Source organism: Eumetopias jubatus, unplaced genomic scaffold (assembly GCF_037043125.1).
Source record: "Eumetopias jubatus isolate StellerSeaLion01/CBP00866 unplaced genomic scaffold, mEumJub1_p1.0 scaffold_1, whole genome shotgun sequence".
Taxonomy (NCBI): domain Eukaryota; kingdom Metazoa; phylum Chordata; class Mammalia; order Carnivora; family Otariidae; genus Eumetopias; species Eumetopias jubatus.
In genome coordinates this window covers 86,031,128-86,053,165 of record NW_028274807.1, presented here as the reverse complement: position 1 = coordinate 86,053,165, position 22,038 = coordinate 86,031,128, and the positions used below count along the sequence as shown (strand labels likewise).

The 22,038-nt window shown below is 35.8% G+C and overlaps 1 protein-coding gene across 4 annotated transcripts in view; it reads left to right on the top strand.

Annotated features, from left to right (window-relative positions):
- Nucleotides 1–22,038, top strand: part of PIK3CA (phosphatidylinositol-4,5-bisphosphate 3-kinase catalytic subunit alpha) — a 77,641-nt gene that overhangs the window by 27,881 nt on the left and 27,722 nt on the right. For all 4 annotated transcript variants that reach the window (XM_028100847.2, XM_088025387.1, XM_088025384.1 and 1 more), the window contains exons 2-5: nucleotides 17,641–18,068; nucleotides 18,608–18,817; nucleotides 20,346–20,596; nucleotides 21,187–21,432. In XM_028100847.2, the coding sequence (XP_027956648.1) occupies nucleotides 17,717–18,068; nucleotides 18,608–18,817; nucleotides 20,346–20,596; nucleotides 21,187–21,432 (1,059 nt within the window). In that variant the 5' untranslated portion in view covers nucleotides 17,641–17,716. The remainder of the gene's footprint in view (nucleotides 1–17,640; nucleotides 18,069–18,607; nucleotides 18,818–20,345; nucleotides 20,597–21,186; nucleotides 21,433–22,038) is intronic.

Genomic DNA, 22,038 nt, shown 5'->3' with positions numbered 1-22,038 from the left:
GAATAGCTAAAGTAGAAAAACTGATAGCACTAACTAGTTATGAGGATAGAGAGCAACTGGAATTCTCATTTATTGCTGGCGGGAATGCAAAATGGTCAGTCACTTTGGAGAACTGGTAAGCAGTTTCTTACAAAGTTAAACATAACATTTACCTTATGTATTTGGGAGGTCACCAAGACCACCCCCAGGTTCAATGGTTTACTAAGAGGACACATAGGACTCTGTGTAATCATGCTTTTGACCATGGTTTATTACAGCAAAAGGATACAAACCACAGTCCAACAAAAGGAAAAGGTGTATGGGGAGAAATTCAGGGAAGATTAGGTGCAGGGTTCCAAGGGTCCTCTTGCAGTGGAGTCACAAGATACATTTAATTTCCCCAGCAAGAAGTTGAGACAACATGTATGAAACATAGACAACCAGGGAAGCTTGTTAGATTCAGTACACAAATACTTCGAGGCTGATCCCTCTGCCCAGTACATACCCAAATTCCAGAAGGCAAGCAGCTATTTAACATAAAACATATTGTTTTCATAAACAATTCAGGCACAGTGAGTGAGCCACTTTTATCATGTAAGGGGTGGAAAGTCTTTCAAAATCCATGATCCAAGTTCCCAGACACCAACCAGGGGCCAACCTTGCAAGCAGGCCTTCTTAAGGATAAGTAGTCAGTCTGCATACCATATAACCCAGAATTTTACTCCTAAGTATTTACCAAAAGAGATAAAAGTATATGTCCACTAAAACAAAAACAAATATAAGAATGTTCATGGCCAAAGCCAAAACAGCCCATATATTCAACAACTGGAGAATGGATAAACAAGTTGAAATATATTTTGGACTGCTACTTGGCAACTTGAAAGAATTGATTACTGATACATTAACAACGTGGATAAATCTTAGATACAATATGTTAAACAAGAAGCCAAACACAAAAGAGTATACACTGTGATTCAATTTATATGAAGTCAAGAACCTGTAAAAGTAACCTATGATTACAGAAATCAAAATGCAGTAATCTAGGGATAGAGAGAGAAATGAATTGGAAAAGAGCATGAGGTAATGTTCCAGGTTAATAGTATGTCCTATATCTGGTTTTGTATGGTGGTTCCATGGATACAAAAAGTGCTTGTGCGGTCACTGTATGTTAATTATAGTACAATTAAAAGGTAACTACTAAGGAACATTGAAAAACAGATTTAGATAAGTGTAAGTACATCCTTGGATAGGAAAGATAGCTTGTAAAAATGTCAGTTCTCCCTAAATTAGTACAAATCATAGTTTCTCAATCAAAATACAAACAAACTTGCTTTGATCTTTGTTTTTGAATTTCACAAAATGATTCTAAAGTTAATCTGGAATTATAAACCAAGTTTAGTGAGACTGTGAAGGGACAGAAGGGAAAGCATTGGGCTGAATTTAAAGGAAAGGTATGATTGAAATGGCAATGAATGGGAACAGACATAGAAGAAAGATCATGGACCCTTCTTACAAAGGCAAAGAAAACTGTAAAGGAAAAAGATTGATCTAGAAAGATTAGAGCTTGGAGTGTGGGGAAAAAGCATAAGGGCAGAGCATAGTTATAATGGTTGATGAGGCTTTGAGTTTGAAGTATATTTTAGATAACAAGAAATTCACCATATTATTTTAATTGAGTAGTGATGTGATTAGATATATGTTTTAGGTAGCCAGTTTTAGTGAAACTGGATAGCGAATTGGGGGAGGGGATTGAATACTGTGTTTCCAGGCTTTTTGCCTTAGCTCTTACTGCACAGTTAACCTGCTCCTCTTTTTGTACCTATCAGAAGTCCCACCAGTCATTAAGCTTCTTTCCCTTAAACAAGCACATACATACACTTTCTCCTATAATTACTATATTCTGCCTTGTAGATTGTAAGGTAATAAAGATTTTCATCTTCACTTATGTACGCATGTGAATGGTTTTTTCCCCTCTTCACTTTGTCAGTGTCTTGTAGATAGCAGTGTTTATAAATACTTGTTGAATTAGAGACCTATCATTGTTCCATATGAGAACGCTTTAGAGTTTAGTAGTGATAGAGAAGATGCTCCCCCCAAAAGTGATGAGTTTGTGGGTGGTTTAATGCAGGAAGTGATATCACGCAAAAGGAGTTGAGATCTCCAAAGTGTCCAACCTTAGAGATTGAGAGAGTGGTGATATCATGAATAAACAAAGTAAGAGGTACCAACAAAAAAAACAATTGAAGGCGGCCAGAAAAATATCCTAGAAAGATTATTTTGACTTGTTTTTGGGAAAATTTGGGGAAAAACTTTAAATCATTTAAAACATCAATAGTTCCTTATCTTTTTTAAAAGACTTTATTTATTTATTTGAGAGAGAGAGAGAGAGCACAAGCAGGGGGAGTGGCAGACAGAGGGAGAAGCAGACTCCCCACTGAGCAGGGAGCCCAACATGGGCTCAATCCCAGGACCACAGGACCATGACCTCAGCCAAAGGCAGATGCGTAATCAACTGAGCTACCCAGGCACCCCAGTAGTTCCTTATCTTTGTAACTTTTACCTTTTAATTATGAAGATACTGTAAGGTGAGATATAAAATATGAACCTGAGAACTTTCTAACATTTAACATTATGGAAATAAATACCCACTTTTAGAATGTTCTCTACATATTTTACAGTGACTTAGTAAAAGATTACCCAAATAGGGAGAGGGGTGTGTGTGTGTCTCTCTGTCTCTATTTTGTCCTGGGAAGATGACATTCTGACAGGACAAAACAAAAGAGCAGTACTGAAAATAGTTAGACTAAAGGTTGTTTTTCTGTCACCACACACCAGATATGTAGAGTAGTAAAAGCAGACAGATGGACAGTTCTGCTAGTTTTGGAGTGTTAAAATAGAGAAAAGAAACATTCTGTTCCATTTATTCAGAAAAGGAATTTCTAGGCTAAATTACTGGTTTCAGTAATAAGTTTCATATTCTGACCAAAGAAACATTATTTTTTTCCCTGGGGATAATGACTCATGCTTTTCTCAGAATTTTGCTTTTGTGTAAACTAAAGTGCAGTCATAAATACAGCACTGTTATTTGGATCTTAGTGCTAATGATACCATTGTGAGTAGACTAGTGATGGGTAAGAACACTAGTATTGTAAAGCCAATTGGAACAAAGGAACCAAGCACAGGTTTTAATTAGCTGATTCCTAGAGATGTGAAAGTAGATTTTTTAAACTAATAAGCTAATTATTTTGGTTTTGTTAATTATGCTATAAATATAGCACCATACTTTTATCTTTGAAAAGAACTTTATCATTTTGAGGTCTTTGTGACAAAAGGTGAATTTCTGACTTGCAGTATTGACAGTGGGAATACTTTAAAGAATTTTTTCTGTGCCTTTTTTTCTTACTCCCCACCAAATTGGTATGAGACTATCAGATTGTGATTCCTTAGACCATTAGGCAACTATCAAGTAATAGAAATTATTAGTATTGACTAGATGAAGCTAAAAGTTTATAGTCTAGGGGCAGCTGGGTGGCTCATTCGGTTAAGCGTCTGCCTTTGGCTCAGGTCATGATCCCAGGGTCCTGGGATGGAGTCCCGCATTGGGCTCCCTGCTCCCAGGGAGTCTGCTTCTCTCTCTGCCCCCCACCCCCGCTCATGCTCGCTCACTCTCTCTTAAATAAATAAATCTTTTTAAAATAAATAAGTAAATAAAAGTTTATGGTCTAGTTTTAGTTTAACCTTAACCTTGCCATTTAAGAAATAGAGCTTTGAATGTGCTCTTTATGTACTATAATAGATGTTTTCCACATTTTCACATCAGCATTCTACATCATGTATCCATCCTTGTAATAACCATTATTGAGCACAGACTCAAAAGTCTCCATTATTGTCCTCCACGAGATCTCTCTCCAACTCCAGAACATTCTCTTCTCTCTTCACTTTAATCTTTACATTCATTCCCTTTCTTGATTTATTACTCCCAGTGAAGGTTTAGAACTTTAGCTCCTTTAAGTTCTCTGTTTCAAACTTTATTACATCTTACTCTGTGCCTTTATTTTAATTTCAGCAAGATTACATAATAAACTGTAATGTATGAAGTAATTTTTGGGCTAATAGTTTAATGACTTAGGTTAAATAACTGGTTTATAAGTTTTTGTCAGGTGATATATTTTCTAAGGAAGCACTTTAACTTACTGAAGTATTATAAGGTAATTTATTGTTTAATAATATGCTTTTAGTGGTCAACAGATGACATACTGAACATCAGTGAATAAAATAGAAATATTCTACTTACTGATAACTTATGTTGCTATTTTTACACAGTTATGCCCATTTCAATTTGTCATTCTCATTGCTATCATTTTAAGGTATATAACTATGGCTTTCCAGATATGTGGTATATTACACCACATGAAGTATAAGTGAACAAGTAAATGTTTAAAGAGGCAAAGTGAAGACCATCTACTACTATTTCTCTCTCATCATTAAGTGGATTCTGAAGTACCATTGCCCATATTGTATTGGCTTAAAAAAATTGATTATTTTTATTTTTTTAAGGATTTTATTTATTTTTAGAGAGCGAGACAGCGAGAAAGGGAACACAAGCAGGGGGAGTGGGAGAGGAAGAAGCAGGCTTCTTGCTGAGCAGGGAGCCAGACATGGGGCTCGATCCCAGGACCCCGGGATCATGACCTGAGCTGAAGGCAGCCACTTAACGACTGAGCCACCCAGGCCCCCCCCAAAAATTGATTTTTAAAATATTTGTGTTTACGTGCCTTCACACTGCTGTTGCTATCACTCATAGAACTCTCCTGTTCACATCTTAGCTAGGTGATGCTTGTGCTGAAATTGAGCTCCTCTCTCTCTCATTGCACTTCTGGGAGATCTATGTCCTTGGCTTGCCAAACAGCTGTTCAGCATTACTTCAAATTTTGCTTTAGTGAAATAGCCCCTTTATCAGAGATCAAATATTGAAGGATGATAAATCACTATTAAAGTTGGTCAATAATTACTTGCAGTGGAGTTTTTTCACCATTACTATTAAATACTAAACTATTCTGTTATTGTCAGAAAATGGAACAGATGGCAGATTTTGAGTTTAGAATGTTGAGTTGGTCAAAAATGAAAATAATACTCCAAAGCAGAGACTTTCTATGAAATATGTCTGGATTCAATTAGGTGAATATATTGTGTCTGCTAGTACCTCCAGTCAAAGGTAGCTGTCTTTATTGGACTGGACTAGATGGAACATTTACTATTTTATCATTTTGGGATTCTTTTCTCTTTGTGGACACAAACTACCTGTTCTGTACAAGGAAGAGAGAACAACTGGATCTACTGAGAAATCTGTAGCTAACTCAAGTTTCACTTTATAATGGCAGTAGAAGGTTGGTATACAAGACTCATTTTTTCATCATTGTCAAGGAAGACCATAAGGTTAATCAGTAGTGGAGTGCAAACAAGTTTTAAAGCATCTAGACACTAGAGAGCTACCACCAGAAGAAATAGTACTTGACTAGAAGCCCCGGTAGAAATTAAACTATGTCTTCATTCCATGATATAAGGAAATAAGGTAGCTGTTCATTCTTGATGAATAGAGAAAACAAAAGGGAATAGTGTGAAGCAAGTGTTTTCCAGAAGTTCATCCACCCTAACCCACAGTGGCAGGAAGACTTGGAAGAAGATTGTTGAGGTATTCAAAGACATGGAAAGGCTTACAAAGGCATTTACACTATACAAGAAAAAACATAAAGAAAAAAGAAAAAGTCATTTGATAAACTTAAGGGAAGTAAATTCTTATTCCTGGTGGCTTATGGAAACATCTTGCCTTCAGTTTGTTACAGGTCTTTAAAAGAATAGTCAAGTGAGCTGGAAGACACATTGCTACGGTTACCTTTTTCTAGATGTTCTTATTTAAGATGCTTAATCTAGATATTCTTAAGCTTCCCAATGAATTTATCTAGCTAGGACCTGGATGATGTACTCTTTTTGTCTCTTCTTTCTCTATCATTAGCAGCCAGGAAATAACAATTTTACAAATCAACCAAGTGCAGGATGGTGTTAGCTTCTTTAGGGCAAGAAAGAATGAAGTTTTTTTTGGTGAAGCCCCCAGGCTTTTGAAAGAAAAACAGAGAGAGTTAGTTTTCATATTGATTTTAAGCTGAAAAGTAGATCCCTTTTATACTTTTTTTCTTAACCCATAAATCAAGAAGGAAACAATGTGTGGCTGGCACCATCTGTGCAATACCAAATAATAAATTGCTTTTGTTCCTGAAGTATATGGTACATGAGTCTCATTTGTAAAGGGAAATTACAAAGGACTCTGAGCCCCATATTTTAGTTATCATCAGTTATAAGTTTGGTTATAAACTTACTTGTAAAAGGTTAAGCTTTCAGGTTCTCTTCTCTTTATGTTCCCTGGGAACTAAGATGTTTGTTTAGCAGAAAATAGTAACATTTCAAGAACCCCTCCATATTTTGCATTTCCTTCCTTTCTTGCTGGGCTGGTCTCTTCAATGATCTCATATTGGTTAAATTTTCATGGAGACAACCAGATACATAATTGGGGTTCTATTTTCCCTGTCTTGTTGAAGTATACTTTTGGCCCTTCAAGATGCAGATACAGCTGTAAAATTTAAATACTTTAGGGTTACTTCTCTCTTTATATAAAAGAGACTAGTTTGTAATGATTTATAAAGAAAGTTTTTTTTCTCTCATTAAAAAGTTACTCTCCACATTATACCAAATTTCCTTTAAGTATTGCTTCAGTGAACCAAATAGTATATTACTTAATGTAGGACATGAGCTGTGTTGTTGGTTTTTAGCCCCCCCAAAAAATCATTCCTGCTTATTTTCAATCAAACCAAATATGATTAAAAGGCATTTATTTAATATGAAGAGAAAATCAGTGGTATGGTCTATGTAATACCCTTTCACTTCTCTCTTTTCCTAACTGGTCGTCATTTTTTTCAGTCCAAGAACCAAAAATATTTGTTACTATGACTTGGCATTTTTATCTCTAACATTCATTGCATTTTCCCTCTTTTCCTTTAAATAAGAAAATCAATATAATCTCACGTATACATGTAAAGAAGTAGATTTTGCCAATTACATATAGCATAATTCTAAAATAAGAATTTTTGTATATATTTCTTCTATTTTCTTATGTCTCTTGTTGATTTGTATTTGTTTTTATGTTTTATCATTATTGAAATATATCAAATGTCCATTTTTTAATGCTTATGCTCTACTGAGAGTGTGTAAACGGATTTAAACAGAGACAGACCTCGGGGCGCCTGGATGGCTCAGTTAGTTAAGTGTCTGACTTTGGCTCAGGTCATGATCTCAGGGTCCTGGGATCAAGCCCAGTAGGGCTCCACGCTCAGCCAGGAGTCTGCTTTCCCTCTCCCTCTACCCCTTCCCCTGCTCATGTGCTCGCTCGCTCTCTCAAATGAATAAAATCTTTAAAAAAAAAAAACCAAACAGATAAAGGTTTCATCCTTTAGGAGTTTTGCAGTTCAATAATACAGAAACAAATATAAAGATGAGGACAGAGACATTTGTACAGATTTTAAAGATGTAAGTAAAATATTCTGCATCAAAATATTTTTTAATGATTATAATCCTGAAACGCTAAAGTTCTGGCTCCTTTCTGGACCCATGGATTTAGATAGCATGGATCCAATAGATAAGAGAGGGAACCTTTATTGAATTTCCATGCTCTAGGCACTATATGCTAGGATTTTACATGTATTGTTTCACTTAACTCTTTTCAATCATTATGAGGTAATAACTATTTTTATTCACTTTGTGGAAATAAGGAAACTCTTGGAGAAGTCTAAAGAATTGCAGAGTTCCCGGGGCACCTGAGTGGCTCAGTCGTTAAGCGTCTGCCTTCGGCTCAGGTCATGATCCCAGGGTCCTGGAATCAAGCCCCACATCGGGCTCCCTGCTCCGCGGGAAACCTTCTCCCTCTCCCACTCCCCCTGCTTGTGTTCCCTCTCTCGCTGTGTCTCTCTCTCTGTCAAATAAATAAATAAAATCTTTAAAAAAATTTTTTTTTCAGAGTTCTCTTGGGGCACCTGCATGGGGCAGTCAGGCTATTCGGCTCCGGTTGCGGTCTCAGCGTTGTGAGATCCAGCCCCATGTTGGGCTCCACACTCAGGGTGGAGTTGCTTAGGACTCTTTCTCACTATTCTTATGTCCCTTTCGCCCCTCACCCTGCTCTCTCTCAGATAAATAAATAAAATCTTAAAAAAAAAAAAAAAGAATTGCAGAGTTCTCCATAGGGTCGGTAGAGCTGAAGATGATGGAGGAGTGATCTGAACAAAAGCAAAAACACTGGTTAAACCATTTCTGCTCTACCCCTAGAACTAGACTGGGTTCATATATGTTGTTTTCTTTGCTACTAAAGACTAAATAATACCATAGTTGAAAAAAATGTAGAGGTTTCCAAAATGTTTTCAGCTCCATTGATTATTTGTTCCAGGTATTAAGATGTTAAAGCTCAAGTCACTGGTTAGATTTTCCTTATGGAATCATTAGCTTTGTCCTTTTCTTTGGGCAGAAAGAGGCACCCTTAATTCTGTCCACCTGTCTTATCAATACATGCCATCAGTCACAAGATGGGCTGGTTAATAAGGAGGAATCAAAGAATTAGAGCAAAAGTATTCTACTACTAGAAAAATAAGGCAAAATATTAATGTATTTTTCATTTGAAGTACTAGTCATTCTTTCAGTTTTATATTTTGAAATCATAACTTACCAAATACTGCCATCTGGATCTAAAAAATAAATGGGGTTTCTAGAATTGCCTAATTTACTATTGACTTTTGACTGCCTACTGCTTGTTTTATGTGAAACTATGATAATCCTGCCTTGACTCCCTCACAAAGAGAAAAGAAATATTTTCTGGAAAACTCTATGTCGCTGTGGAGTCATTTGTCTTATTAAATTGTTTGATATTATGAAATATCTTTTGTTGTATTTTCTACGTGCTTAACTATGTTTGCTTTTCCTCATAATCCTGTCTATATTTCTATCACCTCTATCTATTAATATTTAGTCTCTTTTTGAGCTTAAATTTTAAGAAATTTTATCACACACTAAAATTTGAATTTTTGAAGTTCAAATTGGGGAAATTAGTGACTACATATTTTGAGATTTGGTAAGGTTTCTTTATATCTATATAAAACAGAATTTAAATTCATTATTTAATAATTAAGATCAGGTATTTATTAATCTATACTTCATTAGTGACTCTTATGCTTATTTATCCCATTCAATTCTGCTAGTCACACTGGATTCTTTTTTTTTTTAATTTTATTTATTTGACATAGAGACAGAGAGAGAGAACACAAGCAGGGGGAGTGGGAGAGGGAGAAGCAGGCCTCCTGCTGAGCAGGGAGCCCGATGCGGGGCTCGATCCCAGGATCCTGGGATCATGACTGGAGCTGAAGGCAGATGCTTAACCGTCTGAGCCGCCCAGGCGCCCCCACACTGGATTCTTTTAACCCACCTTAATAAAGTCCTTGTTCAGGAATTTATTGATAATCAGAAGTCCACAGGAGCACCTGGGTGGCTTAGTCAGTTAAGCGTCTGCCTTCGACTCAGGTCACGATCTCAAGGTCCTGGGATCAAGCCCTGCATTGCGCTCCCCTGCTCAGCCACGAGTCTGCTTCTCCCTCTCCCCCTGCCCCCCCCACTCATGTGCGCTCCCTCTATAAATAAATAAATAAATAAATAAATAAATAAATAAATAAATAAAATCTTTTTAAAAAAGTCTACATTGGCATAGACATTACTGACTTAAACCTTAATTGTCATTTTTTTTAAAATCCAGTAGCAAAGACCCTTCCTAAGCCCATCTATGATCTTCATATTTGGGAACCCTTGTTTTAAATAAACCATTAAATCTCTGAAATGTATTTTTAAATCTCTGAAGTGTATTTCACAGCACTGTGAATTTAATAGTGAAAATGAATTATATCCCCTTCTAAAGGAATTTGAATTTTCTACATACCGGTCATGAGAACTTGATTTTCCACACTGAAGTTGTTAAGGTCTCTCTCTGAATAACTAAGAGAATGAGTTAAATGTGTTTTCTCATGGTCAGCTTGTAAAGGTCAGTGAAGGACAGCGTTTTGAAAGAAGTGGATAAAATGCATCCTTCCAGCACTAGTGTATATTACAGCTGTCCCTTTGGACTCACTCCAACAACAGCTCAGTGACTCTTGGAGGAAGAGAATTTTAGAGGCCCTAACTGGGGCTCATGAAAAATTGTACCGAAAAACACTTACTTCCCATGCATTTCCACTGCAGTGAAATTTGTTTAAAATTACGCTTCTTATCCTTCAAACCCAGTTAGTCTCTCAGTGCTTTTGATTTCCTGTTATAAGCTATCTTCGTCTATCTCTTTCTTCTATTACTATTGCTACTTCTCTTTGTTTCAGGCCCTGGGACTTTCCCTGGGATAACTTTAACAGTTTAGATTTCCTACTTCTTATGCTGTAGGACTGTAGTGACCCCAAAAAGATCCTATCCTGAAAAAGTTCATAGTCTAGTAGGAAGTCAAATATGGAAATAGATAATTCTAACAAGAATGTATTAAGGTACAATCAAAGACATGTAAGAGGCAACATTAAGAAAAGGAGTAATTAACTGGAAATATTTAAAATAAGTTTTAAAGAGAGTAATCAGATCATAGAATTATTAATCTAGATTTTAATCATGTTATTTCTTTAGGAAGTATAGAGGCAAATTTTTTATTTTGTTCTAAATCAGACTAAAGTAAGGATTCATTTGGTAATTTAAAAAAACAGGAAAGTATATTTTCTAGTTAATGAGCAAATAAAAAGGTGCAACTGATTAGCAACAAAACTACATGTTAATGTTTTCCCATTGACCTCTCTGAGAATGAGGGTGGAAAATACCTTGTCAACATATATCTAAATATACTCCTTTAGTAATGTGTCCATTAAATCAAATAACGTTGGTTGAATGTATCAGTTAAATAAGAAGTATTTTTAAAACTTTTGTTCATTCAGTAAATACTTATGAAGTTTCTATATTTGTGGAACACAGGTATCTAGAAAACACAAGCTGCTTATTTTAACAGATTAAGGCTGTCTTGAGGTGAGTAAGCTGCCAATGGAGTCAGTATAGATACCCCCCTAAATTTCCAAGTGTACACTTCAAAATAGCTTTCTTATTTTAATGGCTTTCTGATGCAGATGTAATACTGATTACTTTAAAAACAAATAACTTTTAAATATAATATACTTTTGAAATTGAAACCTGAATTAAAATATCTAAAGTATACATTATATTTTAAAGTAATTGAGTTAGAAAAGGTTTCTGCAGTCTTAGAATGTATTTATAGAGACTCATAATTCATAGGTACATACTAGATTTTGGTTGCTGCATTTTGAGATGAATATTAATTAGCAGAAGAACACTTTAAGTGATGGCAAAGATGACGGTAAACTATCTCTTGAATTATGGTTAAAGGAATTGGGGGATAAAAAGACCCAGAGAAAATTCTAATAGCTGACAAGCATGTGAAGAGATAGAAAAGGCAGAAATGATGGAATGAAGAAGTTTAGAAATAATGTTTTGGGATAACTTTAGAAGTGCTCCACAAAAACTTCTATATCAGATAGTGATCTCCCAACGCTGAAAATACTCTGTATAGTGACTTCTGAGATACTTTCCTATTTTAGGATTTTAACTTCACTGGCTTAAAATTAATGCTTCCTCTCCACCTCAGCCCCGAAGGACTTCGAGTGAAAGTGTAGGATTGTGGTCCAAAAGGCAGGGTTAGGGATGATTTATTAAGTGATGTCCATTTAGAAAATTCTCCAGTTGAGGGCACCTGGGTGGCTTAGTTGTTAAGCATCCGACTCTTGATTTCAGCTCAGGTCATGATCTCAGGGTCCTGAGATTGAGCCCCACATTGGGCTCTGTGCTCAGCAGGGAATCTGCTTGAGACTCTCCGTCTTGCTCTGTCTCTCCCCTCATGCACATGCTCTTCCTCTCTCAAATAAATAAATAAATCTTAAAAAAAAGAAAGAAAATTCTCAGGTTGATTTATTGGGTAATTCTGATACCTTATCAGAGGCCAGCAAACTTTTTCTGTAAAGGACCAGATATTAAATATTTTAAGCCCCACGTCTCTATGGCATCTGCTCAACTCTGTTGTTGTAGTGGGAAAGCATTGTTGACAACATACAAACACAATTTATTGGTGGGATTCCCATTTAAATTTATTTAACAAAAGCGGGTGGTGAGCTGGATTTGGCATGTGGGCAAGGAAAGGCTTTGAATTTAGAAGTTAAAAAACATTGTCAAAATGTCATTGTCTTCTTGGGCTGAAAGAGTGCACATTAGATGTTCAAATTAAATTGTCCAATGAATTAAGAAACCCTCGACTTACAAAAGTCAAGTGACAATGGCAAGTCTGAGACTGTTTTCTACTGTTCATTTCTGCTGCTTATTTTGTGCTTAAAGTTGTCTTTACTCCAGCTGAGCAATACCATTGCCCTCACTTGCACTGCTAATGCAGACCCAGCCCTAACCAAGAAATGAATGGGGGTTCAGGCCTTCTAAGCACTAAAGACTTTCAGTGCCTTCTGCCAAAACACAGTTTTTAACAGTAATGTTAACACCAGAACAAGGAAGTAAACAAAATCTCTGACCAGCAAGGTATCTGTTAAATATATTGTGCTCCTAAGTTCATACAGTCACCATTTGGTCTGTTGGTCTCTAGTCTAGAGATTATTATAAAATGGTAGTCAGTGTTGATGCTTATAGAAATGAGTAACTGAAGAAGAGGAGGCTACTATCACAGCCGGGGGGCTACAGCTGAAAAGTGACCATTGACTACTGGAAAACAAGGAGATGGGGGCCATTTTAAAAAGCATCATCTCCAACCTGGGGTCACCGGGGATAGGGCCAAAAATACACTCAGACTCTTCAATAATACTGAAGTGCTTTGCTGTATTGTGTTTCAGAATAGCACAGTAATTGGTTTTATAACGAGGACTGTAATTCGTCAAGAAAAGGGGAAATTGTGAGTTATATATACTCTTTTAAGAAACCAGGAACACCCCAATTGAAAAGCTTATCATTAGATATATAAAAAGTTAGGGTAAGTAAAAAACTGATTTATTTCCTAAGAGTACTGAATAATTGTGATTTTTCAGTATATGAATATTTAGTCCTGGCATTCTGAACTCAAAAGGCCAACAGTGTCAAGGCCAGGGTCCCATGCAGAGCCCCTTGTCCCAGAAAATGGGGCACAGCCAGAAAGGGAGCTGCCCCTCACGGGTCACTGAGTACACATTCATGGGGAACCTAATGCTAACCAATTGGCAGACCCTGCTTCTGGGTCTGGGTTTCCCACATAGCAGGGGAATATAGCTCCCTGCAGTCTATGGAAAGTCAGCTCTCAACACAAGGGTTTGTAAAAAGAAAAGAAAAAAACAATAGAGTAGTTCCTTACTCTTAAAGTATTTTATTTTTAGTAAATACATGTTTGTGACTTCAAACTGCCAAATTGCAGAGATTCTTATTTTAAATATTAACTTTATGGTGATTTATCCCCCTCTATTGCTTTTCAAATAAGTTCCTTTGTAAATAGGTTATGCACTTCTATTTGGGTAATTCCACCTTCTTTGTCAGCATTTAATTTCTTCTATAGTGTAAAGGCCCTTTTATTTAAAATGTTACATGTATATATGCTGATTTCTTAACTTTAGGGATTTTTCCCCCCAAATTAGAGGAATTGAGAAGATACCATTTTTACACCTTGGTTTAATGCTTATTTGATTATATCCTGTATTTGAAGAGAAATATTTTTTTAATCTGAAATTTAAAATCATGAAAAAAATGTCATGTCATTCTTTTGCTCAAAATACTTTTTTTTTAAGATTTTATTTATTTATTTGACAGAGAGAGACACAGAGAGAGAGAGGGAACACAAGCAGAGGGAGTGGAAGAGGGAGAAGCAGGCTTCTTGCTGAGCAGGGAGCCCGATGCGGGGCTCCATCCCAGGACCCTGGGACCATGACCTGAGCTGAAGGCAGACGCTTAATGACTGAGCCACCCAGGCGCCCCTTGCTCAAAATACTTTAGAAGACTTCCTTTACTTACAGCATATTACATAAAATTCAAACTCCTTAACAAGGAGTCTGCCCACCTTTCTGGCCCCTGCCTACTTCTCCCCTCTCCCTCCTTGCCACACACCCTACCTATTCCCATGCACTTCAGACTCAAGTAATAAAAAACAACCTCTGTTGCTGGTAACAGGCTGCGTTCTCTCATGGTCTGTGACTTTGCACACATACTCTTGTGGCAATCTAAAACGCTTTCCTCATCTAGCTCCCCTTGTCAAAGCTACCCCTTACCTTCCCTGCAAGATCCCTACTAATCTATAATCTACTTAAATTTTACTTCTCTGATGCCTTCGCTAACCTCCTCAAGCAGTTGGAGATTTCCTGTGACTTTACTAAAGTTCATATTCTGTCCTACAATTTTCCATTGTCAAAGTTGTTCTTGGCTTTTATTCCCCAATGAACTGTGAGTCCCTCAACAACCGAAGAGAAAGCATTTTATTTACCTTAGTTTTCATAGCATATTTAGCTCAGAGCCCAGCAAAGGTAGATATTTCTTCAAAAAAAGGTGGAGGGGGTTAGCAAGGGATTCCTTACTTAAGCTGTAGTTAGCTGTACCATTTAAATAGGAATATTAGGAGTCCAGGGAACTAGAGGCAGCTGTGAGCCTTGCATTACCAGTGCTACCTTCAAAGTTCAGCTTTTAAAACTAGCACTCCTTTATAAGGCTCCTTATTTACTTGTCTCCCTCTGTAAAAGAACTCAAACCTCTTTTTCCCATCCCTATCTGGTGCCAGCCCTGGATAATTCATAATAGCTTGAAAAGGTAGTGTGGGTGTACTTTACAGGTTTATATTAATAAACTGAATATTTAACATTTACTGAATGCTTACTGTATGCCAATCTCTTTGCTTACATGTTTTTCATATATTACCTCATCTAATACAACAATCTGATGAATTTTCTGCCATTATCCCAACTTAACAAAATGGGATGGGGAGAATGAAGTTCAGTGAGATGAATTAAACTGCTCAAGGCAGCTATTTACTAAGGTAGTGAGAATTTGAATCCAGTGTGACTTTAGAGCCCATTTTCTTATTCACCACCTGGCCATAACTGAAGCCCAAAGAGCAGCATGGTTACAGTGTGCACTTTGAAATCATCTAGACCTGGATTCAAAATCCGTTATCTAACATTTACTGGTGGCAAATAACTTCACTTTTCTGACCTTCAGTTTCCTCATATGTAAAATGGTAAATCCTATCCTGAAAGGGTTATTGCCACCTAAGTGCATGATATATACTGACTAGTAATGTTAGCTCCATTCCCCTCTTCTACGCTTCTGTTCATGTGAGCTCTGAGGTAATGGTTTGTACAGAGTAAGGCCTGACATAAGACAAATAAGAAAGTTAGCATCCTCTCTCTTCTATTTAGTACTACCACAGTGTCAACTAGTGCCTCCCTTCCAGAATCTCCCAAGTGTTTTATGGCTATGATCACATTTATTCTGAGAACGTGTGTCTTGAGTATTTAATAATTGTTAACTGACCATAAATATACTATAATAGGATAAAGATTAGAACCAGTGATCTCTCCACTATACTAGACTTCTCTTTTGCTAATTCTTAGGGGACATATGAGACTCTGAGATGTTATTTATTATATAGTTGCCCCTATGACTCCGTAACATGGACCTGTTAGCGCCATTCAACAAAGAAAACTATAAACACAGCTGCTGTTTTGGTGTGGCTTGTGGTTTGGTTTTGTTTTTATTTGAACTTTTTTATGCAGTCAGATCATCATTTAAAAGTAGTCATTTGGCATTTCCCTTGCATTCTTCAAATTTTTTGTATGTTTTAAAAAGCTTAGCTTAAGTCACTTCTGTAATTATGCACAAAGATTGATCCATCTGGTCTTTTTACTAACCAATGAATTTTCATTTAGAAGTGTAGGAAATAGAATAATTATATTTTAAATCCTATAACTTCAGTGGTCTCTTATAAATTTGAAGGAAGATTTTCAACTATTAAAAATCGTTGTACATTCTCTATTGTCTTCCAACTGACTTCTATATTTCTAGAGATGGGGGAGGGCTTGAAATTTTTGCTATTTCTATTTCTCACCTCCTTCATGTATTAGAACTCTGAAGCATACTATAAGTACTTGTTTGCAACTAAAATAGCAAAAATGTCTGCTCAAAGTAGACCCTATTGCCCTGTCTAGCTCACACTGGCTCTAAAGTGAAAGATGGATTGTAGGGGGCAAACCTAGATCCAGGGAGGCCATTTAGGCTTTAGCAGTGGTCCAGACAAGAAATAGTAGTGGCCTGACCCAAGGTACTAAGAGTAGTAGTGGAGTATACAGATTCGGGAGATAGAATTAACAAAGTTTGTTGATGGATTAGATGTTGATGGGTATGACATACAGGAGTCAGAGAAGATAGGTTTCTGGATTTAATTACCTGTGAATTTAATTATCCTATACCCAACAAACCCATAATCTTCACACTCTTGACTTTGCTTTGTAAGTGCAAGGGCCATGCCTGTCTTCATTATCATATTCCCAGGACCTAACATGGTCCTGTGAAAAAGCCCCAGTACATTTTTTTTTTTAGCTCCAGTACATTTTTAGTGAATAAACAAAGTGTCATTTATGACTGTTGTCCGCAGTGCCTGATAGAATAATCAAATATAATAAGTTATCTGGGCCCTTTTGATTCATTTCTCTAGCTTGACTTTCATTTCTTTTTTATAATGTCTCTCACCTTACCTTTTTTTATGCCTTTACAGTGTAACTTGCTGAATAAAAGAAAATATAAATAGCAAAAAATAAACCTGTGCCTTTGTGGGTTTTGCAGTATCTTCTAAAGAATCCTGGAGATTTTTGACATCTTTAAAAATGAGGGCTTCAAATCATAATAATACTTTGTATTTTAAAAAACATTAAAAGTACTTAACACTGTTGGAATATTTTACTAACAGAGAGTCAGTGGGTCTCATTTGTGTGTTGATCATTTCAATCAGAATTATTAGGGTTGGGTTATTTGATAAAGTAGGTGGATCATTCAAATTCATCATCATATCTCAAGGAAGAATTGATGACACTTTATATTATAGTGAATATATATGTAAATTCTACTTTAGAAGCAGAATGGTCTAAGATGTCATGTAGACAATAATCAGTACAAAGAAGGAAATCACAAAGATGAATTTAAGAAAAAGACCAAGCCATGTAATTTCTCATTACATGGGTAATGGTAGGGAGTGAAAAGGAAGATTTGACTTCTCTCACCTTTACTCACCTTTAAAATGAGAGCAATGGACCCATGATCTAAAAGATCCTTTCCAGTCCAAGTGTTTTTTCTAATTCCTGCTTTGGAATCAATTCTTTCAGCCTAATTTGGAGCGAGTCTCCATCAAAATATTTAAGATAAATTATTAATACCCTAATCAATTCAAACTACAGAAAATGAGTTTTTACATTTAGTAATGCCATAAATATATTCTTCTGTAGTTTTTCTTTTAACATATTTTTTTCCCCTTTGGTTTAGATTTCTGCTTTGGGACAGCCACACATCTAATTCCTTAAAATAGTTTTATATGTAAAACTTGTAAAGGATCAGAACAATGCCTCCAAGACCATCATCAGGTGAACTGTGGGGCATCCACTTGATGCCCCCAAGAATCCTAGTTGAATGTTTACTACCAAATGGAATGATAGTGACGTTAGAATGCCTCCGTGAGGCTACATTAATAACTATAAAGCATGAATTATTTAAAGAAGCAAGAAAGTACCCTCTCCATCAACTTCTTCAAGATGAATCTTCTTACATTTTCGTAAGTGTTACCCAAGAAGCAGAAAGGGAAGAATTTTTTGATGAAACAAGACGGCTTTGTGACCTTCGGCTTTTCCAACCCTTTTTAAAAGTAATTGAGCCAGTAGGCAACCGAGAAGAAAAGATCCTCAATCGAGAAATTGGTATGACTCAGTTTTTGACTAAATGGCATTGTCATTCTAAAAGCAAATAACTACGAAACTTCACTATTTTCTCATTACTAAAATATTTCTGTCTGAATCAGTTAACTACCTTTGTAATGTTAAATAAATAGATTTTGAAATAAAAACCATTACAAATTGAAAGTATTTTTTGACTACCTGGCTAAGGAACTGTTTTTAACACCTTGGTAGTATCCTATAAATTTTTCTTTAAGAAATATCATTTGTAGGGTTGACTTAGATTTGTTATATCCCAGTTTTGTTTTGTTACTCTTTTAAAAAAAAATTACATGGATGTTTGCTGACTTTCCTCCAAGTTGCTGAATATATTATATATTATATGTTAAAAATATTTGAGTCTTTGTCAACTCTTACTTTATGTATTCATCAAAATTTCTTTAAACACAGAGAGACTTCTTTATTGTGAACTTCCAAATGTGTCAGGTTCCCCATTTGTAAGAGACATGTTCATACTATATGTTTAATAGAATGTTATATTCTTTATATATATATTTTTTAAGGTTTTGCTATTGGCATGCCAGTGTGTGAATTTGATATGGTTAAAGATCCAGAAGTACAGGACTTCCGACGAAATATTCTTAATGTTTGTAAAGAAGCTGTGGATCTTCGGGATCTTAACTCACCTCATAGTAGAGCAATGTATGTCTATCCTCCAAATGTAGAATCTTCACCAGAACTGCCAAAGCACATATATAATAAATTAGATAAAGGTAAGAAAATTGTCAATCTATCATAATTGGTTACTGTAGTAAAAATTTCTATCTCTTTTTATCCCAGCTACATGATAAGCTTCTGGAAGACAGGGACTGCTTATACTGACAAGATATAGCTGAGTGCCAAATATATATGTGTGTAATAAATATTTATTGATTGAATGAATTTTGCACATACAGTGCTGATCCCAGTGAATTGTGTATCTTAAAACCAGAGAACTTTGAGTTTGAACTTCATTATTATTCAGTTATAGCTGATTATCTTTTTACAAATAAAAAGAGCATAAATAGAAATACTTTATGAAATTTTGGGAAAACTTTGAACATTTTTGTTATATATATATGAAGAAAAATTTCTTAATAATAAATGGAATAATTAAATCTTATCATGAGCGATAATATATAGAATGACTTTTGACACTTACTGTATCAATTTCTAGAATTAAGTGAAGGGGTGCCTGGGTAGCTCAGTCATTAAGCGTCTGCCTTTGGCTTAGGTCATGATCCCAGGGTCCTGGGATCGAACCCCACATCGGGCTCCGTGCTCCATGGGAAGCATGCTTCTCCCTCTCCCACTCCCCCTGCTTGTGTTCCCTCTCTCACTGTGTCTCTCTCTGTCAAATAAATAAAATCTTTAAAAAAAAAAAAGTGAACATGGAAATTTATACACTCTGTTGTTTAGAAAATGAAAATATCATTGTATCAGATGAATATCTATTTTTCAACATAACAAAGTGAAGGTTTCAATTTGAAGTTTTAGAGTAAGTTAGCTTTCACATACTCTTAAATACAAAATTCTGTTGGTAGAATAAGTTAAGACATCTTATTACTATTTCACTCATTATTCAAACTAGTTTAAGGCAGTATAACAAAATCTTCATTTGAAATTCTTTTCTACTCTGGCATACCTTTTAAAATGAAAGTCTCTTTTCATTTTCGGCCAACATTCTTTATGAAAATTTTCCTACAGAAAAGTTGAAAGAATTGTACTGTGAACACTTGGACCACTCTACCATAGTTTTAATCTTTCCATTTTCATCATCTTCACCCCTCCTCCCAGCTTAATTGATCTTAAAAGGAAAACATTTAAAAATTCATATTCTTTCCCTTCTTCCACCATCTTTTCTCTCCTGATTCAGCATTTTCATTAAGTCTCCATGATTCTTTCCCATAGTTACCAAAAACTCTTCTACTTTGATAGCATCATGAGTCACTCTTCACAGGAGTTGTTCTCATGAAGTATGTGATGCAGTTTAGAATGGAAATTAACTTGGCCTCAGGTATTGTGACTCTCGTTACAGTTTTGCATGCTTGCCATAAAACACGAGGTTTGGGCATGGCCTGGCAGCCCTATCATATTTGAAGATTTGTGGTTTCTACCTGATATTACCTGTATTTAATTAGTTTGATTATAAGTCATTTCTGATTATGGCTAGAATAATCGTAGTACATACTTTTTGAAATTTGTCTCTTGAAAAATGAAATATATATGGTGATTGCATCTAATAATGTTTTCCTATTATAGGGCAAATAATAGTGGTGATTTGGGTAATAGTTTCTCCAAATAATGACAAGCAGAAGTATACTCTGAAAATCAACCATGACTGTGTGCCAGAACAAGTAATTGCTGAAGCAATCAGGAAAAAAACTAGAAGCATGTTGCTATCATCTGAACAACTAAAACTCTGTGTTTTAGAATATCAGGGCAAGTATATTTTAAAAGTGTGTGGATGTGATGAATACTTCCTTGAAAAATATCCTCTAAGTCAGTATAAGGTGAGTAACAAGCTTCAAAAATATTGATAGGAAATGTAAAAGTTGGGGACAAGTATCTGTATTTTTAGGACATACTTATATTTTAGTGAATAGCTTCATAAGTTAATTTTTAATACTCTATTTGGGGCACTTGGGTGGTTAAGCGTCTGCCTTCGGCCCAGGTCATCATCTCAGGGTCCTGGGATCAAGCCCTGCGTAGGGCTCCTTGCTCAGTGGGCACCCTGCTTCTCCCTCTCCTTCTGCTTGTGCTCTCTCTCTCTCTCGCTCTCTCTCAAATAAGTAAATTTTTTAAAGTTTAAAAAAATATATACTATATTTGCGAGATTCATGATGAATTGAATTTGAGAGAACAGATGCTTTTTTTCCTTTAGGTTTTATATATTTAATATTTGGAGCCTGACTGTAGATATATGGATAAGCTGATTAACATTGTTCAGATATAAACAGTGTTTTCATAATGAGTATCCTCTGGTCATTGTTTTTAATTCCTTTGTTACTTTTTTTTTTTTTTTTGCTTACATGTTTGTTGCTTTTAAAATGAAACACCTTATAAGAAATGGCTTTTTCCCTCCCCTCTTAATCTTTTACAGTACATAAGAAGCTGTATAATGCTTGGGAGGATGCCCAATTTGATGCTGATGGCTAAAGAAAGCCTTTACTCCCAACTGCCAATGGACTGTTTCACAATGCCTTCATATTCCAGACGCATCTCCACAGCTACACCATATATGAATGGAGAAACATCTACAAAATCCCTTTGGGTTATAAATAGTGCACTCAGAATAAAAATCCTTTGTGCGACCTATGTGAATGTAAATATTCGAGACATTGACAAGGTAAAGTCAAGTGTTGATGCTTATTTATATAAATTATTTTACATTAACTTTTTTATTGAACTGGTATAATAATCTGTTGACCTGCACTGTTTTCAGATAGCTAGAAAACCACTCCTCTCCCTCAGATGTTGCACAGCTTACAGTCCTTTGTCTGTAATGCTGATATCCATAATTCTAATATTCTCATAATTCTAATTTCCGTATATCTAAGTTCTTAAAACCATGAGTTTTACAGAATTCATGTGGCAGCCAAACCTCACCTAACCTGAAGCAGGAATTTTTATAGTCTCTGTATATCCCATTTAGTGTAAATATGCATGTGTTTTGTTCAGAAATGTTAATGTCTTTATGGGGTGCTGTTCCAGCTGCTAAGAATATGAAGTAATACTTAGTATATGTACAAATTTATCTTTCTAAAATATGAAAAACTCTGAATTACATACCTGGCCTAAAGGAATTGTGAGTCTATATTGATTTTTTTATAGTGTGATGTCCCCCTAAAGGCAGCAACACATTTTGTTTGGTGAAGAATCTGCATCAGAGGGCACCTGGGTGGCTCAGTTGGTTAAGCGACTGCCTTTGGCTCAGGTCATGATCCTGGAGTCC